General features: G+C 45.0%; 1 protein-coding gene across 2 annotated transcripts in view; it reads right to left on the reverse strand.

Moving 5' to 3' along the window:
- SUGCT (succinyl-CoA:glutarate-CoA transferase) overlaps positions 1-23556 on the reverse strand; it is a 1771027-nt gene that overhangs the window by 1644860 nt on the left and 102611 nt on the right. For both annotated transcript variants that reach the window (XM_073676600.1, XM_073676601.1), the window contains exon 6: positions 19175-19295. In XM_073676600.1, coding sequence (XP_073532701.1) covers positions 19175-19295 — 121 coding nt within the window. The remainder of the gene's footprint in view (positions 1-19174; positions 19296-23556) is intronic.

A 23556-nucleotide genomic window follows, 5' to 3' on the forward strand; every position in this document is an offset into this window, starting at 1 on the left:
CTTTTTTGCTAGTGTGAACATGCCTCTGTTTCTTGTATGTCTGCCATCTTAGACCTCAGTTCACATTGTCTGTTTTTTTGACTTGTTTGCATTCTGTGCAATTTAAGGGTGTGGCATGCCCTTTGTTGAGCTGATTGGTATATATGTAGCTTACCACGGGCCTAGGTGGTCTGGAGTTGGGACCCGGTCCTATTTGTCTACCCTTTTATATGCATTATTTCAACTTTGATATACAGTAAGGTTTTTAATATAGGCAGTATAGGTACCGTCCCAATTTAGGGTCACCTTGCCGCTGGTGGGACGGCTTGTATACTTTTTTTGATCAAAAATAGTTCACTAAGTACCCTATATTTATTATGCAACTTTGCTTTACATTTATATATAATTATGGTAGGGTATGAGATATATTTTTGTCTTGCTTCTTTTTTGCTAGGTACTAACCATGCAGGGTGTCAAAACTTTTGCACTGGCCCATTCTACTTTCTGTAAATTTTAAAATGTAAAAGATGAATATATATATATATATATATATATATATATATATATATATATATACAGGGTGGTCCAAAAGTAGGTGGACAGAAAGTGTAATAAGGTTATGAAGGGGGAGATTTAGCAACCAATCAGATTCCACTTTTAATTCCTCACAGACTCTTTGGAAAACGAAAGGTGGAATCTGATTGGTTGCTAAGGGCAACTGAGCCAGTTTCACAGATCTAGTTTTCACAGATAGATCTCCCCCAAATCTGTTTTCTTTTCAGATTACACATAATTGCAAATAATTTAAATACAGATCAAAGAAAATGGATTTTAACAGAGTATTGGAAATCTCAAAATGCTGAAACCTCTAGAGCAAATTGGGTTGAAACATTTTGTACTCAAGCTCCAAAGAGACCAACCATTTACCGCATTCGTGACAAATTCAATGCCACTGGCTCAATCCTTAATGCTCCAAAAACTGGTCGACCCAAAACAGCCTGTACAGAAGATAATAAACAACTTGTTGCTGAAACATTTATTCAGAGTCCAAAAAAGTCCACCAGAAGAGCCTTTTTGGAATTGGGAATTTCACGAGCTTCTATCATGCGAATCCTGAAATCTGTTGGGTGGAAAGCTTATCGTCCACATCTAATTCATGGTTTATTGGAGGATGATCCAGACAGGCGGCTGCAATTTAATGTTTGATAAATCTCCCCCTTCATAACCTTATTACACTTTCTGTCCACCTACTTTTGGACCACCCTGTGCTTCTCACAAAATTAGAATATCATCAAAAAGTTAATTTATTTCAGTTCTTCAATTCAAAAAGTGAAACTCATATATTATATAGAGTGTGATGCAGCAGGCATCCCTTTAATGGTTCAGTGTGTGTTTTGACGGACCATGTACCTCCCTCAGCTGACTGGTCACATGACTGTGACATCACACAGGTCCTTTTACTCACAGAAGGTCTGGACACGTGACTGTGAGATAAGCACAGGTCCTGTGGCTGTTTCTATAGGATATAAAAACCCTGGTAATTTGAGACAGGTGTGTGCAGTGGTGCAAGGGGTGTGATAGGCGTGAGGCCTGTTCCCCGTGTGTGTGGCACTGTGTGAGGCCTGTTGAGGCCTGATGAAGCTTGGTGGACTCCTGGAGGGTGAAGCCTGGATCTTGTGACTAGATGCCAGTAAGCCTTGGAGGGCCAGAGGCTAGAGGATTCCTGGAAGGTGAAACCTGGATCTTGTAACTAGATGCCAGTAAGCCTTGGAGGGCCAGAGGCTAGAGACCCCCATCTGGGAACCAAAAGGACTGAAGCAGTCATAAGCCGGCAAAGGTAAAAACACTGCTTATATGGACATTGATATGGACATTGCTTTATTATTACCTTGCTGAAGGCTGGACCTGGAGCCAAGTGGGCCTGTCTGCCACTTGGGGCTCGTTTGACATTATATGTGTGAACGGCGGTTTATGATGAGATAATAAACTGCTGAAGTGTGAAAACCGGAAAGACATTGCTGGTGTGCATTAATTGACCCGGTGCAGTGAGTATCCCCCATTATGATGACTAGCGCTGCCTTACATGTGGTGGAGAATGCGGGCAACTGCAGTCTGGTTGCTAGGGGCAACTGCAGTCTGGTTGCTAGGGGCAACTGCAGTCTGGTTGCTAGGGGCAACTGCAGTCCGGTTGCTAGGGGCAACTGCAGCCCTGTTGCTAGCGGCAACGACAGCCCGGTTGCTAGGGGCAACAGCACAGGATGACGAGTGTGGTAAAGCATCTGGCTGCAACTCGGCGGGGTTGCGAAGGTTGTCTTCGAACTCAAACCTGGTTTGCTGTGGCTCGGCGGGGCTCACAAAGTTTAAAGCATCTGGCTGCAACTCGGCGGGGTTGCGAAGGTTGTCGTCGCACTCAAATCCGGTTTTGCTGTGGCTCGGCGGGGCCACGAAAATTTTTCGGGGAGAGTGGTATAAAGTGTCTAGTGTGTACCGCGATGGCCATGAATGGTGCAGTATCTCCAGACGGAATGGAGAAGGGGTTAGATGACCGAGTGAAATCGCTCTTCGGCATAATGGAGTGTCCTGAGGAAATGCAGGAGCTGATAAAGATGGCTGTGAAAGGAGCAGCAAATGAGTCTGAAGCTGTTGAGCGATTGAAATGCCTGGTGGAGTCGCAGCAGCAGGCATTTGAGAAACAGCAACAGGCATTTGAGAAACAGCGACAGGACTCACATCAGGTATTTGAGAAACTTTTACAGGACATGGTGCAGGAACCGCAGGAGCTGTGGGCACCATATAGAATGGCGGTAGTGGACCATTCTATGAACACTCCGGGGGCGCCAGTATTGTCCCAGAGTGCCCGGGGAGGTGGTAAGAGCTGTGGTGAACTGAGTCCTAAGACTACTGTTAATTTTTCTTGTAAAAATTACCCTGCCGGTGTGGTTATTTAAAAGGGGGCGGAGTCGAAAAAAGGGGCAGATTTTCACAAGAGCGTAGAGTGTAGAAAACTGAAAATTGTTACTGGTGGTGGGTTGGTACCTCCTAAAAATTACAATTTGACCGTTGATAACGGGGTGACTCCAGTGGAGGGGGTTGACGTCAAGGTGGGAGGTGACTTATTGGACCACGACACTATGGGGAGTGACACAGACCCCGTAGCTGACGGTGACACTATGGAAGTAGAAGAGGACAGTCAGGAGGGGATAGACAAGGTGAGAAAGTCCTCCTCTCGTCGACGGCGCAAGGGCCACAAAAAGGTTGCTCCTGTAGTCTTGACTAAAAGTGAAAATAAAGAAAATGTAATGGTGTGTGCCATTGTTTCAAGTGTGGATCCTCCTTCAGAGGCAGAAGAGGAGGTGACGTTGCCAGTAGCAACCTCTGATACAGTACTGAGACAGAAGGATCTGACAGCCCTGAAAGAGGAGGCGGCCAGTCATGACCAGCTGAGCCTGGAGTCTGAACGGCAGAAAATAAACCAGGTTGTAAGGAACTTGCAGCGAAAACTGGAAGAAAGCAACGAGGAAGTTAACCAATGGAAGGAAATGTTCCAGGAAGTTAAAGAGGACCGCCGCAAAATCAAGGGAGAGGTTTTGCAGTTGAAGCTTGAAAAGGAGACGCGGCAGGATGGAGTTTCTGGACGTGATCAGGAACTAGAACGACTGCGCGAACAGTTCAACCAGGAGCTGTGTAAATCCAAAAAGGAGTATGATGAACTCATGAGGGAGCTGCAGCAATTCCAGGACCAAGTAAAGCCTCTAATGAAGGAGAAGGAGCGGATGGAGGACTCTCTGTACCAGCGAGACCGGGAGCTATCCGCCCTGAAAGAGGCAATAAAAATTGAAGTGTCTGCTCACAACCATGAGGCAGAAAAGAGGCATGAAAAGTTCAGTGAGGAACTGCAACAGATTAACCCCTTAACAACATTTGACGTACTAATACGCGTCTGTGCCCTGGGACTTAAGAGCCAGACCCGTATTAGTACGTCATGGCGATCGCGCGCGCACACAGGCTGTGCGGGCGCGATCGTCGCTGGGTGTCAGCTGATTGTCACAGCTGACACCCGGTACTCTGTGCAGGGAGCGGTCCTGCACCGCTCCCAGCACATTAACCCCCGCGATGCTGCGATCGAAGTCGATCGCAGCATTGCGGTGGCAAGGGGAGGTGATCGCAGATACTCACCTCCTCTTCCGGCTTCCAGCGCTGACTGCCGTGGCTTCCAGGATGTTGCCATGATGACCCGATGTCGTCATGACAACATCCGGGTCACCAGACAGCAGGAAGATTTTTTGGACATGCACAGTGCATCTCCAAACAATCTTCTCTCTGTCCAGCGCTGACGGCCTGCATGACACAGGGATGGTGCTGCATTCCTGTGCCATGCAGGCGATCAGAGAAAAAAAAGTGAAAGTCCCACAGTGGGACAAAGTAATAAAGTATTAAAACTATCAGAAAGTGAAAAAAAAATAAAAAAAAATTGTAAAAATATTTAAAAAAAAATAAAAAAAATAATCCACCAAAAATAAAAATATAATGTACCCATCAATAAATATTATTATAAAAAAAAAAAAAAACAATAAAAGTACACATATTTGGTATCGCCGCATCCGGAACAACCTGACCTATAAAACTGTCCCACTAGTTAACCCCTTCAGTGAACACGATAAAAAAAAAAAAAAACGAAGCAAAAAACAATGCTTTATCACCATACCACCAAACAAAAAATGGAATAACACGCAATCAAAAAGACAAATATAAATAAAAATGGTACCGCTGAAAACGTCATCTCGTCCCGCAAAAAACAAGCCACCATACAGCTCCATCAGCTGAAAAATAAAAAAGTTATAGCTCTCAGAATAAAGCTATGCTAAAAAATATTTTTTTCTATAAGGCTGTGTGCCCACGTAGCATTTTTCAAGCGTTTTTGATGCGGAATTTCCGCAGCGGAAACGCTTGTAAAACGCTTGGTAACACGCACCCCATGGTCCCCAATGGGATTCCGCAAGTTCTATGCACATGCTGCGGATTTTTCCGCAGCGTTTATGCTGCGTTCAAAAATCCGCAGCATGTCATTTAATTTTGCGTTTCCGCAAGCAGAATTGCCTTTGTTCAATGCATAAAAAACGCAAGGCAATTCCGCATGTGGAAAACGCGTGATAAACGCGCGAAAAAAGCGCGATAAACGCGTGCGGAATTCCGCATGCGTTTTTCCGGGAGAGGACTTGCATTTATGCAGCAGAAATTTTCTGCTTCATAAATGCAACGTGGGCACATAGCCTTAAATTGCTTTTATTATGTAAAAGTGCAAAATATAGAAATACGATATAAATGTGATACCGCTGTAAACGTACTGACCCGAAGAATAAAGCTGCCTTATCAATTTTACCACACGCGGAGTAGAATAAAAAAAAAAAAAAACAATTCCTGAATTGTTGGTTTTTGTTTATTCTGCCTCCCAAAAATCGGAATAGAAAGCGATCAAAAAATGTCACGTGCTTGAATATGGCACCAATAAAAACGTCAACTCATCCCGCAAAAAACGAGCCGTCAAATGACTGTCTGCCAAAATCTGGAAAAATTATAGCTCTCAAAATATGGCGATGCAAAAACTAGATTTTACAAAAAATGCGTCTTTTAGTGTGTGACAGCTGTCAGTCATAAAAACCCGATATGATTCTGGTATCGCTGTAGTCTCACCGACCCAAAGAATAAGGTCATCTAATCACTTATACCGCATGAGGAACGGCGTAAAAAATAAACTCTCAGGTTAGGGTTGTGCTAGGGTTAGGGTTGTGCTAGGGTTAGGGTTGTGCTATGGTTAGGGTTGTGTTACGGTTAGGGTTGTGCTACGGTTAGGGTTGTGCTACGGTTAGGGTTGTGCTATGGTTAGGGTTGTGTTAGGGTTAGGGCTGGGGTTGTGGTTGTGATGGGGTTGGGATTTTTTTCAAAAGTAAGAAAAAAAGATGACGATATGGCGACTAGTGTTGAGCGCAAGTGCTCGCTACTTGAGTTTGCATCGGGTGTTCTGGTATGCATTGAGTATCGTGGGTATTTGAGTGACATGCTCGAGTCTCCGCCCCATATGCTTCACGGCCCAAAAAACTTTGCGGGGATTGCCTGCCATGCACGAGCGATCCCAGCATGTTTTTTTTGGGGTGTCTAATAACCGTGAAACATCCGGCGGGGACTCGAGCATGTCACTCGAGCACACGCAGTACATGGTGGATACCTGAGTACCCGATGCAAACTCAAGTAGCGAGCACTTGCGCTCAAGACTAATGACAACTTATTCAATATGATGACCTAATGTTATCAAATTCTGTGTCGTACCTCTGGGTTCAAAATGTTCACTATACACCTTAATAAAATCCTTGAGGGGTATAGTTTCCAAAATGGGGTCACTTGTGGGGGAGCTCCACTGTTAGGCACATCAGGGGCTCTCAAAACGCGACATGGTGTCCGCTAACAAATTGAATGGAAAATCGGCTCAAATTGTTAGCGGACACCATGTTGCGTTTGGAGAGCCCCTGTGTGTCCAAACATTGGAGCTCCCCCACAAGTGACCCTATTTTGGAAACTAGACCCCCCAAGGCACCTATCTAGATGCATAGTGAGCAGTTGGAACCCCCAGGTGCTTCACAAATTGGTTCGTAAAAATGGAAAAGTATTTTTTTTCCACTTTTTCATTTTTACGAATCAATTTGTGAAGCACCTGGGGGTTCCAACTGCTCACTATGCATCTAGATAGGTGCCTTGGGGGGTCTAGTTTCCAAAATGGGGTCACTTGTGGGGGAGCTCCAATGTTTGGGCACACAGGGACTCTCCAAATGCAACATGGTGTCCGCTAACAAATTGTCGGCTCAAATTGTTAGCGGACACCATGTTGCGTTTGGAGAGCCCCTGTGTGTCCAAACATTGGAGCTCCCCCACAAGTGACCCCATTTTGGAAACTAGACCCCCAAGGCACCTATCTAGATGCATAGTGAGCACTTGGAATCCACAGGTGCTTCACAAATTGATTCATAAAAATGAAAAAGTGTTTTTTTTTTTCACTTTTTCATTTTTACGAATCAATTTGTGAAGCACCTGGGGCTTCCAACTGCTCACTATGCATCTAGATAGGTGCCTTGGGGGGTCTAGTTTCCAAAATGGGGTCACTTGTGGGGGAGCTCCAATGTTTGGGCACACAGGGACTCTCCAAATGCAACATGGTGTCCGCTAACAAATTGTCGGCTCAAATTGTTAGCGGACACCATGTTGCGTTTGGAGACCCCTGTGTGCCCAAACATTGGAGCTCCCCCACAAGTGACCCCATTTTGGAAACTAGACCCCCAAAGGCACCTATCTAGATGCATAGTGAGCACTTGGAACCCCCAGGTGCTTCACAAATTGATTCATAAAAATGAAAAAGTGCTTTTTTTTTCACTTTTTCATTTTTACGAATCAATTTGTGAAGCACCTGGGGGTTCCAAGTGCTCACTATGCATCTAGATAGGTGCCTTGTGGGTCTAGATTCCAAAATGGGGTCACTTGTGGGGGAGCTCCAATGTTTGGGCACACAGGGGCTCTCCAAACGCAACATGGCGTCCGCTAATTATTCAAGCAAATTTTAAAATCAAAAAGTCAAATGGCGCTCCTTTCCTTCCGAGCCCTGCCGTGCGCCCAAACAGTCGTTTTTCCCCACATATGGGGTATCTGCGTGCCCAGGGGAAATTGCACAACAAATTTTGGGGTCCATTTTTTCTTGTTACCCCTGTGAAAATAAAAAAAATTGGGTCTAAAGTAACATTTTTGTGAAAAAAGTTAAATGTTCATTTTTTTCTTCCACATTCCAAAAATTCCTGTGAAGCACCTGAAGGGTTAATAAACTTATTGAATGTGGTTTTGAGCAGCTTGAGGGGTGCAGTTTTTAGAATGGTGTCACTTTTGGGTATTTTCTGTCATAAAGACCTCTCAAAGTGACTTCAAATGTGATGTGGTCCCTAAAAAAATGGTTTTGTAAATTTTGTTGGAAAAGTGAGAAATCGCTGGTCAACTTTTAACCCTTATAGCTCCCTAACAAAAAAAAATGTTGGTTCCAAAATTGTGCTGATGTAAAGTAGACATGTGGGAAATGTTATTTATTAACTGCTTTGTGTGACATATCTCTCTGATTTAAGGGCATAAAAATTCAAATTTTGAAAATTGCAAAATTTTCTAAATTTTTGCCAAATTTCCGTTTTTTTCACAAATAAACGCAAGTGTTATCGAAGAAATTTTACCACAATCATGAAGTACAATATGTCACGAAAAAACAGTCTCAGAATCAGGGGGATCCGTTGAAGCGTTCCAGAGTAATTACCTCATAAAGTGAGAGTGGTCTGAATTGTAAAAATTGGCCTGGTCATTAACGTGCAAACCACCCTTGGGGGTTAAGTGGTTAAGAGAGATTATGAGGATTCCTCAAAGTTAAAGAAAAACTAGAGGAGGGTAAGGCGGATACAGAGCAAGAGTGCCAAGTGGTTGAGACCACTCTGCAAGACACCCGTGATGAAAATGGTGATCTTCGCAGAAAGACCTTAGGTCTGGAAGCTCAGGTGAAGGAGCTGCAGACGTTCTGTGATAATCTCGAGAGGGCAGACACGTGTTTAAAGAAAGGCTCAGCAAGATGGAAGCTGAGCGGGGAAAGATGGAGGAGTCCATCGGAGATGCCACAGACCAGGGCCAGGAGTTGGCCACTGGAGGTGGGAGCTATGAAGCAGATACCTCCTCGAATAATGCGAGCTCGGATGATTCGGTGGATGTAGGAGCCGAGATCAAGGAGCTCAAGAAGTAGCTACAAGCCCATTTGAAGCAAGAGAAGCTTGAGAGACTGGCTGTTGAGAGCCGAGTGGGCGCATTGGAGACAGAGAGGTCTGAGAGAACTCTACTATTAAAAGAGCAGTTGAAGCAGGAAGAGCTTCAGAGACGGGCCGCTGAGAGGCGGGTGACGGAGCTAGAGGAAGAAGTTCTCGAGCTCAAAGATCGCCTGGCAAAGTATCACTCAATGAACGAGGCCTCCTTAGAGAAGGAAGAGGGCAAACAAGTTGCGGAAGTGATCAAGACGAAAGTTCGTGAATTGGTAGCTGTGAGTCAGCTCAGGGGAAGCGTAAAGGGGGAAGAAGCTGAGAGTCAGTTGTCCCTGAATCCTGAGCTGGTTGATCATCTGGAGACCGAAACGTCTCGGTACAAGTGCCTCGTAGATGTACCTGAGGATTTGAGGGAAGAATGCACCAGTGAGTCCGAGCATGAGGAGTTTAAGAAGGCCGTGGGAGCCTGTAAGGTGTACTCGACCTCAGAAGCTAAACAACTGGTGGTCCTGTCCACGACTGAAGTCACAGTGAAGAGGGTGGCGATCCTAAGTGACATACACTGGCGATGTATTCGCACGAAGAGGTTTCTCCGGTTGAAGACGGAGCAAGCCGTTAGACAACTGGAGCTTATGAGAAAAGCTCACAGTCGGCGGGAAGAGGTCATCCGGGTGCCTCATGTTCTGGTGAGAAAACTCATTGGAAGAAATGGCCGAGCCATGCAGATGATGGTGAAGAAGTCTGCTGTGGTGAAAGTAAGCAGTCCACGTGATCGTCAGGACTGGATACCGGATGAAGACGGCATGGTGTCATTCTACGCTATAGGAACGGAAGAAAGTCTTGCATATATGAGCATGCTGGTGGAGTACCGAGTGATCTACCTGCGAGAGGTAGAACAGTTGAATCTCGCTAGACTGCGAGTAGATGGACAGCATCATCTGAGCAGCAGAGGATGGCAGCCGTCTGGAAATGGTGGGACCCGACAGAGAAAGGGCCCCCTAAATAACAGAACAGCTGAAGTTAGGGACCCTTCAAGCTGTCCTGAGAGTAGTGGGCGTGGGTTTAGAGGTAGTGAGACCTCCAGTAACTCAGGTTGGGGTGGCCCATACAAACGACCCAATAGAGGACGGGACAATATGGAGTCGAACCGGACCTTAGATACAAGGGCATGTGAGTCGCACTGCTGTATTGACCGCTGGGAGCGGGGGAAACCTGACAGGGTTTCGACTGACCGCTGGGAGCGGGGGAGACCTGACAGGGTTTCGACTGACAGTTGGGAGCGGGGGAGACCTGACAGGGTTTCGACTGACCGCTGGGAGAGGGGGAGCGCTGACAAAGTTACGACCCGGAAATGTGACTTGATAAAGTCAGTGACAGTGACAAATGGTAGGTCCCTAAGGAATGGGCTAATGTCATTGACTAATATTCCAGGGGCTGAACAGCGCAATTGATAAGTACATAGTCTCTGGTTGAACTGGGGGTTAGAATGCCATTGTGTATATTAGGTGTTCAGCCCCACAAGTTTGAACAGGGGGAGGGATATGTGATGCAGCAGGCATCCCTTTAATGGTTCAGTGTGTGTTTTGACGGACCATGTACCTCCCTCAGCTGACTGGTCACATGACTGTGACATCACACAGGTCCTTTTGCTCACAGAATGTCTGGACACGTGACTGTGAGATAAGCACAGGTCCTGTGGCTGTTTCTATAGGATATAAAAACCCTGGTAATTTGAGACAGGTGTGTGCAGTGGTGCAAGGGGTGTGATAGGCGTGAGGCCTGTTCCCCGTGTGTGTGGCACTGTGTGAGGCCTGGTGAGGCCTGATGAAGCTTGGTGGACTCCTGGAAGGTGAAGCCTGGATCTTGTGACTAGATGCCAGTAAGCCTTGGAGGGCCAGAGGCTAGAGACCCCCATCTGGGAACCAAAAGGACTGAAGCAGCCATAAGCCGGCAAAGGTAAAAACACTGCTTATATGGACATTGATATGGACATTGCTTTATTATTATCTTGCTGAAGGCTGGACCTGGAGCCAAGTGGGCCTGTCTGCCACTTGGGGCTCGTTTGACATTATATGTGTGAACGGCGGTTTATGATGAGATAATAAACTGCTGAAGTGTGAAAACCGGAAAGACATTGCTGGTGTGCATTAATTGACCCGATGCAGCGAGTATCCCCCATTATGATGACTAGCGCTGCCTTACAAGAGTCCTTACAAATTGATTTATTTCAAGTGTTTAATTCTGTTAATGTTGATGATTATGGCTTACAGCCAATGAAAACACAGAAGTCATTATCTCAGTAAATTAGAATAATTAACAAAAAACACCTGCAAAGGCATCCTAAGCGTTTAAAAAGGTCCCTTAGTCTCTTTCAGTAAGCTCCACTTGATAGATGTCCGCAAGACAGTCATTGACACACTCCACAAGGTGAGTAAACCACAAAAGGTCATTGCTAAAGAAGCTGGCTGTTCACAGAGTGCTGTATCCAAGCATATTAATGGAAAGTTGAGTGGAAAGAAAAAGTGTGGTAGAAAAAGGTGCACAAGCAACCAGGATAACCTCAGCCTTGAAAGGATTGTTAAGAAAAGGCCATTCAAAAATTTGGGGGAGATTCACAAGGAGCGGACTGCTGCTGTAGTCATTGCTTCAAGAGCTACCACACACAGACGTATCCAGGACATGGGCTACAAGTATTCCTTGTGTCAAGCCACTCATGACCAATGGTATGAATTCAGATAAGAGGATGATTATCTGTTGCTAACAATTTTGTCTGGCCCATTTTTGGGGTTTTGCTTAAAATTATGTCCAACTTCCCTTTTTTCTCAGTTTTTTTGTGTTATTCCAATACACAGAAAGGAAATAAATATGTGTATAATAAAACGTGTAATAGCAATAATTTTCTGGGAGAAATACTTCACTTTCTGGAACAATTGCAACAGGTTCCAACACTTTTGGCCATTACTGTATGTCTCCCATCCTGATATATATGTCCCCTATTCTGGGCCCCTTCCTAGTATATATATCCCCCATCCTGGCCTTCTTCCTGGTATATACGTCTCCCATCCTGGTATATATATATTCCACATCCTGGTATGTATGTCCCCCATTCTGGGCTCCTTCCTAGTATATATTTCCCTCATTCTGATATATATGTCTCCCATCCTGGGCCCATCCTGCTAGACATGTCCCCCATCCTGGGTCCCTCCCTGGTATATATGTTCCCATCCTGGGCTAATCCTGGTATCATGTCCTCCATCCTGGGCTGATCCTGGTATATATGTCCCACATCCTTGGCCCATCTTGGTATATATGTGCTCCATACTGGGACCATCCTAGTATATATGACTCCCATCCTGGTATATATGCCCCCTTTCTTCCGCTGCTCTTTAACACATTAAAAAAATAAACAATTCTACTCACCTTGCTCCCGCTCCCGCTCCCACACCACGTGCTGTCATCTTAGTCGGCAGCTAACTTCAGCGTGCAAGCGACGGACTTGCGCCCCCATTCATGGACTCGCCAACATCAGCTACTAGCCTCTGATTGGCCAGCGGTGTGTATTGCAGTGCAGGGATCCACCAGGTTTCTGGGGCGCAATGCATTTCAGCTGAATGTGTGTCCTCGGTTGCTCATCCAGCTGAAATAGGCGCCAGCGTCGGCAGGCCCCTCTCCCACACAGACCCGATCACACCCTCTGCGACCGCAATCATTATGCCCCTGAATATATCCTATGACAACCTATTCTACTGTTTGCTTATAGGAGATTCCATGACTGTATTGGTCATTTATATACCTGTTAGCAATAGAAAATGTTAAAATAGCCAAAACCTTTAAAGAGAGGTTATATCTACATACTATTAGCAATGTAGGGTATAAAAAGACCATCTATTTTGCTTGAAATGTATTCAGCTGTCATCCATTACAATAAGCCTAAATACAATCCTTTTCCCATTAAACTTGTTCATCCTTTGTTTAGAATATTGCGTTCTTATTCATTCAAGTGAAAACTTCCTGTTACAACCTCTTTTTCTCTTCATTTCTGACCCGAAAACAGGTCAACTTTATCAAAGAAACTGTTTATTTAGGGACAGTAAAAGATCCGGTTGCCTCTTTACTAAAATTAACAGGCCATCATGTTTGAATATATGAAATGTCTTTCTTCATCAAATGATTCTGGCTACCATTCCATTCCCAGTTGCACCAACCATAATACACGACAGACCGGTTAGGTAACAACACATTTAAGAATGTGAAACACTGCAAGACATACCAAGTCATTTACTGAAGGTCTATTTATGGTGATGCACATATGAATTTGCTTCCACATGTTTACAAGACAGAAACAGATGTTACTACAGCTCTTTTAGACACAAAGCTTTGATCAGTTCTGTGACATAATATATTAACTTCCCCCCCTATATTCTGGAGGTCACTTACTAACTACAAAAGAAGCACATTAATATCCAGCTGCTACTAATAATGCTCATGTCTAGTGCAAATGGATGGAATGATTTCCCACCTGCCATATTGCTACAAAGCCCAGAGGCATGGTTTAGCACAACTGGCATACGTTCACTGAAACATATATGATTATGTTCCTATTCATTCAGATCAAGTAAGTGATGAGGTGAAACACTTTTTTTTTTATAATAAACGGCTCCCAACGTTTCCAACAAACTTTTACCATCAACACATCAAGCCTTAACAATTGCTCCAAGTATTTAATCTACTGCAATCAAAAAGCACCTTGGGAGATTGGAGCCGGTTGGCTTTCTCTATATTTCTATAACATCGAAGTCTTGTTTCCGGGTTTTGCCATAAGATAAAGATGCACTTTCGTTGCAAGTGATGCAGGACCACAACGCAACAGTCCTATTTAAATTTTTTGAGACTTGTATTCCTGCCCAGGAAGAGATCTTGGGGGTTAATTCCTGTCTTTGGCTCAGTATTAGCAAGTTGCTGTGAGTCATGGGCGAGGCTGTTCACCATCTAAACTCCTGAATCCTTGTCTCCCACTGCCAATTGTACTGCTTTACTTGGTCTACACCCCTGCTCTCTGCTCCTGCTGCGCTACATCTGATTCCAGTTTCAGATCCCAGCTTGTTTTCTATCTTGGCTATCTGCCATTCCCAGCCAACCTGCTCCACTGGCAAGGAATGGCAGCTAGCCATGGACTCAAGTCAGGGCACCAAATACCTGCATAAGTCCAAATAACTATACAGGTACCTGATAGATGGAGTAGCTAGCGCAAAGCTTGCCCAATGAAGCCTTATTTATAGCTGCCAGGCTACCATGTACAGAGCAAGTTTACAATTCCACCTTATTCTTATATTTATTATTTATTTATTATGCTTTGCTTATTGCCATTGCTATTGCTTATCGCCATTATATTCCATAGTGCTTTACAGACATGATCATCACAGCTGTCACCATTGGGGCTCACAATCTAAATTTCCTAACAGTATGTCTTTGAAGTGTGGGAGGAAACCAGAGAACCCAGATGAAATCCACACAAACATGGGGAGAACATACAAATTCCTTGCAGATGTTGTCCTTGGTGGGATTCAAACCCAGGACCCCAGCGCTACAAAGCAACATTGCTAACCACTGAGCCACCATAATGACCTAGGATTTTGTCAGTGACCAGCATATAATGGCTTCTACAATTCTTCAGAAAATCAGCAATAATACAAACAGGCCAACATAGAAGACAAAATCATCCCAGAATAGTTCAGATTTCTGGTATGTCTTATTGCAACTTGGGAATGAAATAAATCTGACAAATAACTGTAAAGTCTAAAATAGGAATACTCTATAAGAATCACATGACAAATATAATGACCTATGAAATACTTTATCCGCATTATAAACTAGCAGTTTAGCTCAACTTTGGATTACAGAAACTGTTAATTCCCTTAAGGTCTATAGATGAAAATGTATAAATCCAGTTTGTATTTGGTAGAGGATGGGTAAATTCTGGAAGCTAGAAGGCTTAGTGCATTCGTCCACCACTTGGATAACACCTTTTGAATTCTTATGTTTCCCCCTCGTAAAATAATAACATTTATACTCTCCTCTGGTGCTGGCACCATTCCCGCAGTGTTGTTACTGGCACTTTCGGGGCTCTTATGAAAGTGTTACGTAATGCGATCACTGTGGCCTATTAACACTGGCATCCTTCTCCCTTTCTTCGGACAAATCAAGACATCCGGAGGAAGCAATTGAGCCCCTGTAGCTCTCATTTCCTCCGGATGTCAATTACATGCATAATGGAGGAGAGTGAAGTCAGCACTGATTGGCTTCAGAGATTGCCTGAAGTAACAATGTAATTCGATCCCCAAGAGAGCCAGAGCTGACACTTCTGGAACAGCACAGGAGGTGAGTACAAAAGTTATTATTTTTGGGGGGGAAACATAGGGATTCAGAAGGAGATGTATGAGTAGTGGACAACCCCTTTTATATTACTCAGTGTCACGATTCTTTCTATCGGTGTGTCTTGACACAGGGAGTGACAGTTCAGCCAACCAATCTAGGTCTGGGGTGTGCAGAGCTGTTAGTTTGGAGATGGACAGCTCAGCCGTCCAATCGAAAGCTGTGGCATGCTGAGCTGTCAGTGATTTGATTGACAGTCAAGCCGCCCAATCAGGGCCAGGGCATGCAGGGTTTCCTCAATGAGTCTCCTTTTCTGAGTGATTACCTGGCTATTTAGCTGGCTCTCTTTATCCAATTACTGCCAGTTGTACCTTAGTTTAAGTAGTGTGTGTTTGCTCTGTGCTCTGAGTTCTTGTATTATAATCTTTGTTGCCGGACCTTGGATTTGCCTTTGACCATCCGTTTGCCTAGCCTCTTTGTCTTGATCTACTACCTTCCAGGAATTCTGACCTCGAACCATGCCCTAACTATGCCTCCGTCTTTTCCCTAAATGTACGACGAGCTCTCTTGGTATCTGACCCAGGACCTCTCGACTACCCTGTCTCATGGTTTTTCCATGAGTAGTGACTAGCATCACATTACAACTGGCCTGACACTTTTTTCACTTTTCATACACTGTGCGATCAGGTGACAAATCTGATGCAAGTAGTTCATGGTCTGGCCAGGTAGCACCAGAAACTAGAAACTTAGCAGTAGCAGAAACGTTGAAACGTAGCAAGGTCAGTTTTCTAGTGCAATGGATACTTCCCAGAGCCCTCCACTGCCGACAGTAGCTTTCATGCCCCTATCTTCTGTGTGCAGTTGGTTTCAGCCGAACCAGTACTGGCCCTCCCTGATAAATTTTGGGAGGGAGACATTTGAAACTTTTTCAGTCCACAAAGGAGGCACAAGTTGCGTGAAAAATTCCCCCTTAAAGGGAATCTGTCATTAGGTTATTGCCACCTAATCTGAGAGCAGCATAATGTAGAGACAGAAACCCTGATTTCAGTGAAGTGTCACTTACTGGGATGCTTAGCATAGATTTGATAATATACAGTGGCTTGCGAAAGTATTCATCAACACCCACCCCTCCCTTGGCATTTTTCATGTTTTGCTACCTGACATCCTGGAATTTCACAAGTTTATTTGAGGGTTCGCATCAGATCATGTAAAGAACAAGCCTACAACTGTGAACATTTGGTTTTCTTTTTATCGTGAAGCAAACAGAAAATAAAACAAAATAACTGAAAACTTCAGTGTGCATAAGTATTAGCCCCTCCCCCATCCTAAAGTTAGTACTTTGAAGAAACTCCTTTTGCGGCAATTACAGCTGCAAGTTGCTTTGGATAAGTCTCTGAGCTTTCCACTTCTTGCCACTGGGACTTTTGCCCATTTCTCAAGGCAAAACTGCTCCAGCTGCTTCAAGTTAGATGGTTTCCTCTAGTGAACAGCAATCTTAAAGTCTGACTACAGATTCTCAATTGGATTAAGGGCTTGACTTTGACTAGGCCACTCCAAAACATTTACACGTTTCCCTTTAAACCACTCGAGTGTTGCTTTAGCAGTATATTTTGGGTCATTGTTGGAAGGTGAACCTCCATCCCAGTCTCAAATCACTGATGGACTGAAGCAGGTTTTGCTCAAGAATAACCCTGTATTTCGCACCATCCATCTTCCCCTCGACTCAGACCATTTTCCCTGTCCCTGTTGCCAAAAAACACCCCCACAGCATGATGCTGCCACCACCATGTTTCACTGTGGGGATGGTGTTCTTGAGGTGATTAGCTGTGTTGGTTTGGCGCCAGACATAGCTTTTACTTTGGTGGCCAAAAAGTTACATTTTGGTCTCATCTGACCACAGCACCTTCCTCCATACATTTGAGGAGTGTCCCACATGTCTTTTGGCAAACTCAAAATGAGCCTTACAATTTTTGTTTGTAAGTAAAGTCTTTTTTTCTGCCCACTTTTCCATAAAGTCCACCTCTATGGAGTGTACAGCTTATTGCGGTCGTATGGACAGATACTCCAGTCTCTGCTTGGAAACTCTGCAGCTCCTTCAGGGTTACCTTTGGTCTCTGTACTGCCTTTCTGATTAATGCCCTCCTTGCACAGGCTAAGAATTTTGGTGGGCGGTCTTCTCTTGGCAGGTTCGTTGTGGTACCATGTTCTTTCCATTTGACGATAATGGATTTGATGGTGCCAAGTGTGATCATTAGAGATTGGGATATTTTTTTAAAACCCAACCGTGACTTGTACTGCTCAACAACTTTGTCTGTGACTTGTTTGGAGATCTCCTTAGTCTTCATGGTGTTGTTTGGTTAGTGGTGCATCTTGCCTAATGGTGTTGCAGCCTTTGTGGCCTTTCAGAAAAGGTGAGTATATACTGACAGACCATGTGACACTTTCACTAAGAATGTGACTTATGAAGGTAATTGCTTGCATCAGAAATTTTTAGGGGCTTCATAGCAAAAGAGGTGAATACATATGTACATGCCAATTTTTAGTTACTTGACCCCATAAATTGATATATATTTTTCTCACTTCACTTCACCAACTTAGACTATTTAGTGCTAATTCATTACATACAAATCGGATTACAAAAATATTTAAACATAGGTTGTGTAACGGGTCTGGGAGACGGAACCTCTGAGCAACTATACAAGGGGGCGGTCCTTGTAAGGAAGCGGGTGGCTCCCAGGGAAGACGGGCAGGTAATCACGGCAAGTGACAGGGACAGTCTCTGGGTAGAAGGGCAGGTAGTCACGGCAAGTGACAGGGACAGTCTCTGGGTAGAAGGGCAGGTAGTCACGGCAAGTGACAGGGACAGTCTCTGGGTAGAAGGACGGGTACTCACGGCAAGTGACAGGGACAGTCTCTGGACAGGCAGGTGGTCACGGCTAGTGACGGCAGAGCCTCCAGGTAGGCTAGCAGGCAGGTAGTAGGTGAGCGCTCCTAGGTGAGCAGGCGAGAGTCTCTGGACAGGCAGGTGGTCACGGCAAGTGACGGCGGAGCCTCCAGGTAGGCTAGCAGGCAGGTAGCAGATGAGCGCTCCCAGGTGAGCAGACAAGAGTCTCTGGACAGGCAGGTGGTCACGGCAAGTGACGGCGGAGCCTCCAGGTAGACTAGCAGGCAGGTAGCAGACGAGCGCTCCCAGGTGAGCGGGCAGGCTGGTCCATAGACAGACTGACAGGTGTCGGAAGGCAGACCGTCGGACCGCAGGCTTGCAAGCAGGTAAACGGATATCTGGCAGGTATCAAGCAGGAATCTGGCAGGTAACAGGCAGGAATCTGGCAGGTGACTGGCAGGTAACAGGCAGGAATCTGGCAGGTGACTGGCAGGTAACAGGCAGGAATCTGGCAGGTGACTGGCAGGTAACTGGAAACGGGACCTGAGGGCTGAAGCAGAGTGAAGGCTTTGCAACAACATTGCTCGGGCACCTCCATTTTGGAGGAGGTGCCTTATATATGGTGAAGTCCTCCGGCCATTGGCCGGGGACTCCTTAGGACGGCGCGCGCGGCCCCTTTAAGAGAGGGGGAGCGCGCGCGCGCGCGCCCTAAGCACCGTGGCCGGGAAGCAGCGCGCGCTGCCAGCAGAGCGGGAGGAAGACGCCGGGCACAGAGCGGAGAGGTGAGGGGAACAGCGTCCCTGCCTAGCAGGAGGCAGGGACGCCGACGCTACAGGTTGTAATGTAACAAAATAGGTAAAAAAGCTAAGGGGGTGAATATTTTCGCAAGCCACTGTATATCACTTTTTTTTAACAGCAGGAGATTATCATTAGAGGACTAGTAAACCTGTTGCCAGATAGTCAAGCATATTCATGAGCTCTGTATAACCCTGCCTCCCCCACTGATTGGCATATTTCTGAGTATAGTGTTGTTTTGGCTAATAGAGTTGACTATTCTCCAAACCATGCTGCATTACACACTTTCCTTAGCAGAAATGAGAACTTTATAGAATCTTACCTGTGATAGAGCAATATATAATATGAGGGGCTATTTTCATCAGATCTTCATAACCTAGACCCATTTCAGCTAGCTTTCCAGGAATGTAATTTTCTACAAGAACATCACAAGCTTGTGCAAGCTGAAAAATAAATGCATAAATATTACAGTAATTACATAAATAGAACAGAAAAGTACCCCAAGTTGTACTCTCTAGGAATAGTAAGGTTTTAGCTCTAGAAGCCTGCAAGTGTCAATTCTGCTACAGCTGTAAAACAGGGCTTTTAATGACTATTTTATTCAACAGGCAAAAACATAAACCTTTTTTTCAAGAAAGTATAGCAGATCCAAACCAACATGATTTTTAAAGAGAAATGAATTTCACCTTAGGTGTATAAAACATGAGCTCTATAAAATATGATTGTAAGATATGCATTTGATACATTCATGTAGCTTACCTCATATAGTTACAATTATTAAAGGGAATCTGTCAGTAGGATCAACCTTCGTAAGGCTATGTGCCCACGATCAGGCTATAGCAGCGCTTTGGACGCAGCATATTTTCGCTGCATCCAAAGCGCTGCGTCCGATCACACAGGTAAATCCGCAAGTGTTCATTGAACACATGCAGAGTAATCGCATCCAATACATTCTATTGGGGAAAATAGAGATTGACATGCTGCACCTCGTAAACCCTTGCCGCCAGGGAGTTTATGCAGCATCAAATAGAAGTACAGTGGGCATAGGATTTCTATAAATCCCATCCACTGTACTTCTACTGTAGAATGCAGTGTTTGGAACGCAGCGCAAGTGAGTTTACAGAAGCACAGTGGGCATGGAATTTCTATAAATCCCATCCACTGTGCTTGTATCGTAGAACGCAGCGTTTTGGACACAGCGTAGGTGAGCTGTGTCCAAAACGCTGCTATTAAAGATCCTGGGCACGCAACCTCAGCTGTCTAGATGGGTATGTAGGTCATAGGAAACTGAATAAAATTATATCTGCGATCTGATGTCTTATTGCAGAGAAATTCACATTTTTCCTAGATGTAAAAGAGCTGTTCCAGGCTATGGGCCAGACTCTGATCTGAATGACCAATGTGATGTGTAAAGGTTATCAGTGCTACCAGTGTAATATTTAATGGCTGCTCTCTGCTCTCCTGATCTCACTGCAGAGCTGTGTGTGATTATACCTGACACATCTGCAGGTTCCTCTCAGCTTCCATCTCACAGGCAGACAGGGTTGTAATATTGTTGCAATACAGCAGAGCTGTGAGAGCTGCTGGTGCTAATATGTTTGTTATGAGACAAATTTCCGTTCTACTGTTCAGTGATAGTTACATGTCTGATACTAGTAATGCCACCTTTCATATAAAATAATCTCTGGAGGCAGATTCTCATGTAGATCAGTGTCCAGACCATAGCCTGAAACAGCTTGTTTACATATATGAAAAATGTGGATTTCTCATCAGATCGCAGATATCAAGCTATCATTTTATTCAGCTTCCTATGACCTACATGCCCATATAGATGTGCGTAGGAGGATTGATTCTACTGGTAGATTCACTTTAAGCTTATAGGGGCTATCTGATTAAAATAAAACTTTGCTCAGGGGACTAGAAATGTATAAAAACCTCAGTCATACTCACCTACCAGCACCCACATGTATCTAGAGCATGCCACTACACGGGACAGGAAGTGGTGATGTCACTATTCCATCAGCCGCTGGACCGATGCGATCTGTGATTAGCTGCAGCTCTCAGGGGATTTTGAGCAGATCATCATCATAAAACATCCAATGACTCGCTACTCAAATCATCTGACCACTGCAACTAATCACAGGATGGAGTGGTCTGGCAGATGGAGAAATGGGGCCATCATCACTTCTTGCCTGTGTGCAGATCAAGAAGTGGCATGCACTGGATCACATAGAAACTGCCAGTTGTGTTAAACAGCTGGCATTCCCCATAAACAGCAACAAATGTAACCTGCTCCAATCACTGCTGTTTGACCCATTAAATGCCACTGTCAATCTTTGACAGCTGTAATTAAGGTGTGCATTCTGAATGGTGCCCGTTATAGGTGCCCATCAACCACCTTGTGATGTAATTTCAAGGTGTCAATGTGCTTCAATGGCAGCCGGGGACCTGCTGAAGGCCCCCACAATGGCATTTTGCTACTCATCTGAAGTTTTAATCCCCCACCTTTCCCAGTTAAAAATAAACAAAAAAAACCACAGATTTCAAAAATCAAATCAGTGATTTTTCTCGTATGCAAAAAAAAAAATGTCATCAGTATTTTGGATCAGATTTTCATGCATACATTACTCTCCTCCAGCTGCATATAGAAACCCTGCTAATCTTATTAACGTTCAGTGCATGCCCTCTTCTATCGATTTCCACTGTGCTCTCTGGAACGCACGGTCTGTGTGTAACAAACTAACTTATATCCATGATTTTTTCCTCTCTAATTCCCTTAACCTTCTGGCTATCACTGAAACCTGGATTCAGCAGCCAGACACCACCGCTGCTGCTGCTCTCTCGTTTGGTGGGCTGAAATTTTCACATACCGCCAGACCTGGCAACAGACAGGGTGGAGGTGTTGGTCTGCTCCTTTCCTCACAATGTGCTTTCCAGGTCATCCCCCCAGTTCCCTCACTTATGTTTCCTTCCTTTGAAGTCCACACCATCAGACTCTTTAAACTCTTCTCCCTGCGAGTGGCAGTTGTGTATCGCCCTCCAGGCTCCTCCCACCAGTTCTTGGATCACTTTGCCACCTGGCTTCCTCACTTTCTATCATGTGACATCCCCACCCTCATCATGGGCGACTTTAACATCCTCATCGATGATCCCCTCTCCCAATCTGCCTCTCATCTACTTTCTCTAACCTCTTCATTCCGTCTCTCACAGTTTACTAATTCTCCTACCCATGAAGACGGGAATACTCTGGACCTGTTTTTTTCCAGTCTCTGCTCGCTGGATGACTTTACCAACTCCCCTCTCCCGCTCTCAGACCACAACCTTCTTTCCTTCTCTGTTAAGAATTGTCTCCTCACCCGGGACACCCCCACTTACCACACTTATAGGAATACACATACCATTAATACGCAGCAGCTTATGGACAATCTCCACACATCTTTAGCCCCCATCTCCTCCTTCTCCTGTCCAGACTTAGCATTGTCACACTACAATAATACACTGAAGAGTGCCCTAGATGAAGCAGCTCCTTCTACTCGCAGAAAGACCCGACACAGACAACGGCAGCCCTGTCACACGATGCAAACATGTTTTCTTCAACGTTGCTCAAGGTGTGCTGACTGCTGAGCGTCAGTGGAGAAAATCTTTTTTAGCAGAGGACTTCATCCACTATAAATCCATGCTCAAAACCTATAACTCTGCCCTTCATCTGGCCAAACACTCCTACTTCACCACCCTCATCACTTCAATGTCCAACAATCCAAAACGACTTTTCGAAACCTTAAACTCCCTCCTGAAACCTAAAGCACAGACCCCCACCACCAACCTCAGCGGGGAGGATCTGGCCACTTATTTCTTTGAAAAAATCAACCACATCCATCAGGACATCTCAGCCCAATCTCCTCAGTGCCTGGATCCCCTTCCCTGCCGCACTTCAAGCTCACTTGCCATCTTTGAGCCTGTTACAAAAGAAGAAGTTACCCAGCTTCTCGCTTCTTCTCGGCCTACAACCTGCAACAGTGACCCCATTCCTTCACATCTCCTGCAGTCCCTCTCACCGGTGGTCACCACTCACCTGACTAAAATATTTAACCTCTCTCTTTCTTCAGGTATCTTTCCCTCCTCATTTAAACATGCCATCATAACCCCTTTACTTAAAAAGCCATCCCTGGACCAGAACTGCACTGCTAACTACAGACCTGTCTCTAATCTTCCTTTCATCTCTAAACTCCTGGAACGCTTGGTCCACTCCCGTCTAATCCGCTATCTCTCAGATAACTCTCTCCTCAACCCTCTACAATCTGGTTTCCGCTCCTCAGGCTGTGTGCCCACGTAGCGTTTTTCAAGCGTTTATGCTGCGGAATTTCCGCAGCGGAAACGCTTGTAAAACCCTAGGTAATCCGCACCCCATGGTCCCCAAGGGGATTCCGCATGTTCTATGCACATGCTGCGGATTTTTCCGCAGCGTTTATGCTACGTACAAAAATCCGCAGCATGTCATTTAATTTTGCGGAAGTGCAGCGGAACTCCCGCCATTGACTTGCATTGAGACGCACAGAAACCGCGACTGTACATTTTTACAAGCGGCTTCTATGCGTCTCTATGTGCGGATGGTACCCAGTTCTGGAGGAGAGGAGACTCTCATCCAGACCTGGGTACCATTGTACCTGTAAAAAAACAATAAAATAACAAATAAAGTTTATACTC

The sequence above is a fragment of the Phyllobates terribilis genome, unplaced genomic scaffold (assembly GCF_046119375.1).
Source record: "Phyllobates terribilis strain yellow unplaced genomic scaffold, ASM4611937v1 Scaffold_4__5_contigs__length_816908805, whole genome shotgun sequence".
Classification (NCBI taxonomy): Eukaryota; Metazoa; Chordata; class Amphibia; order Anura; family Dendrobatidae; genus Phyllobates; species Phyllobates terribilis.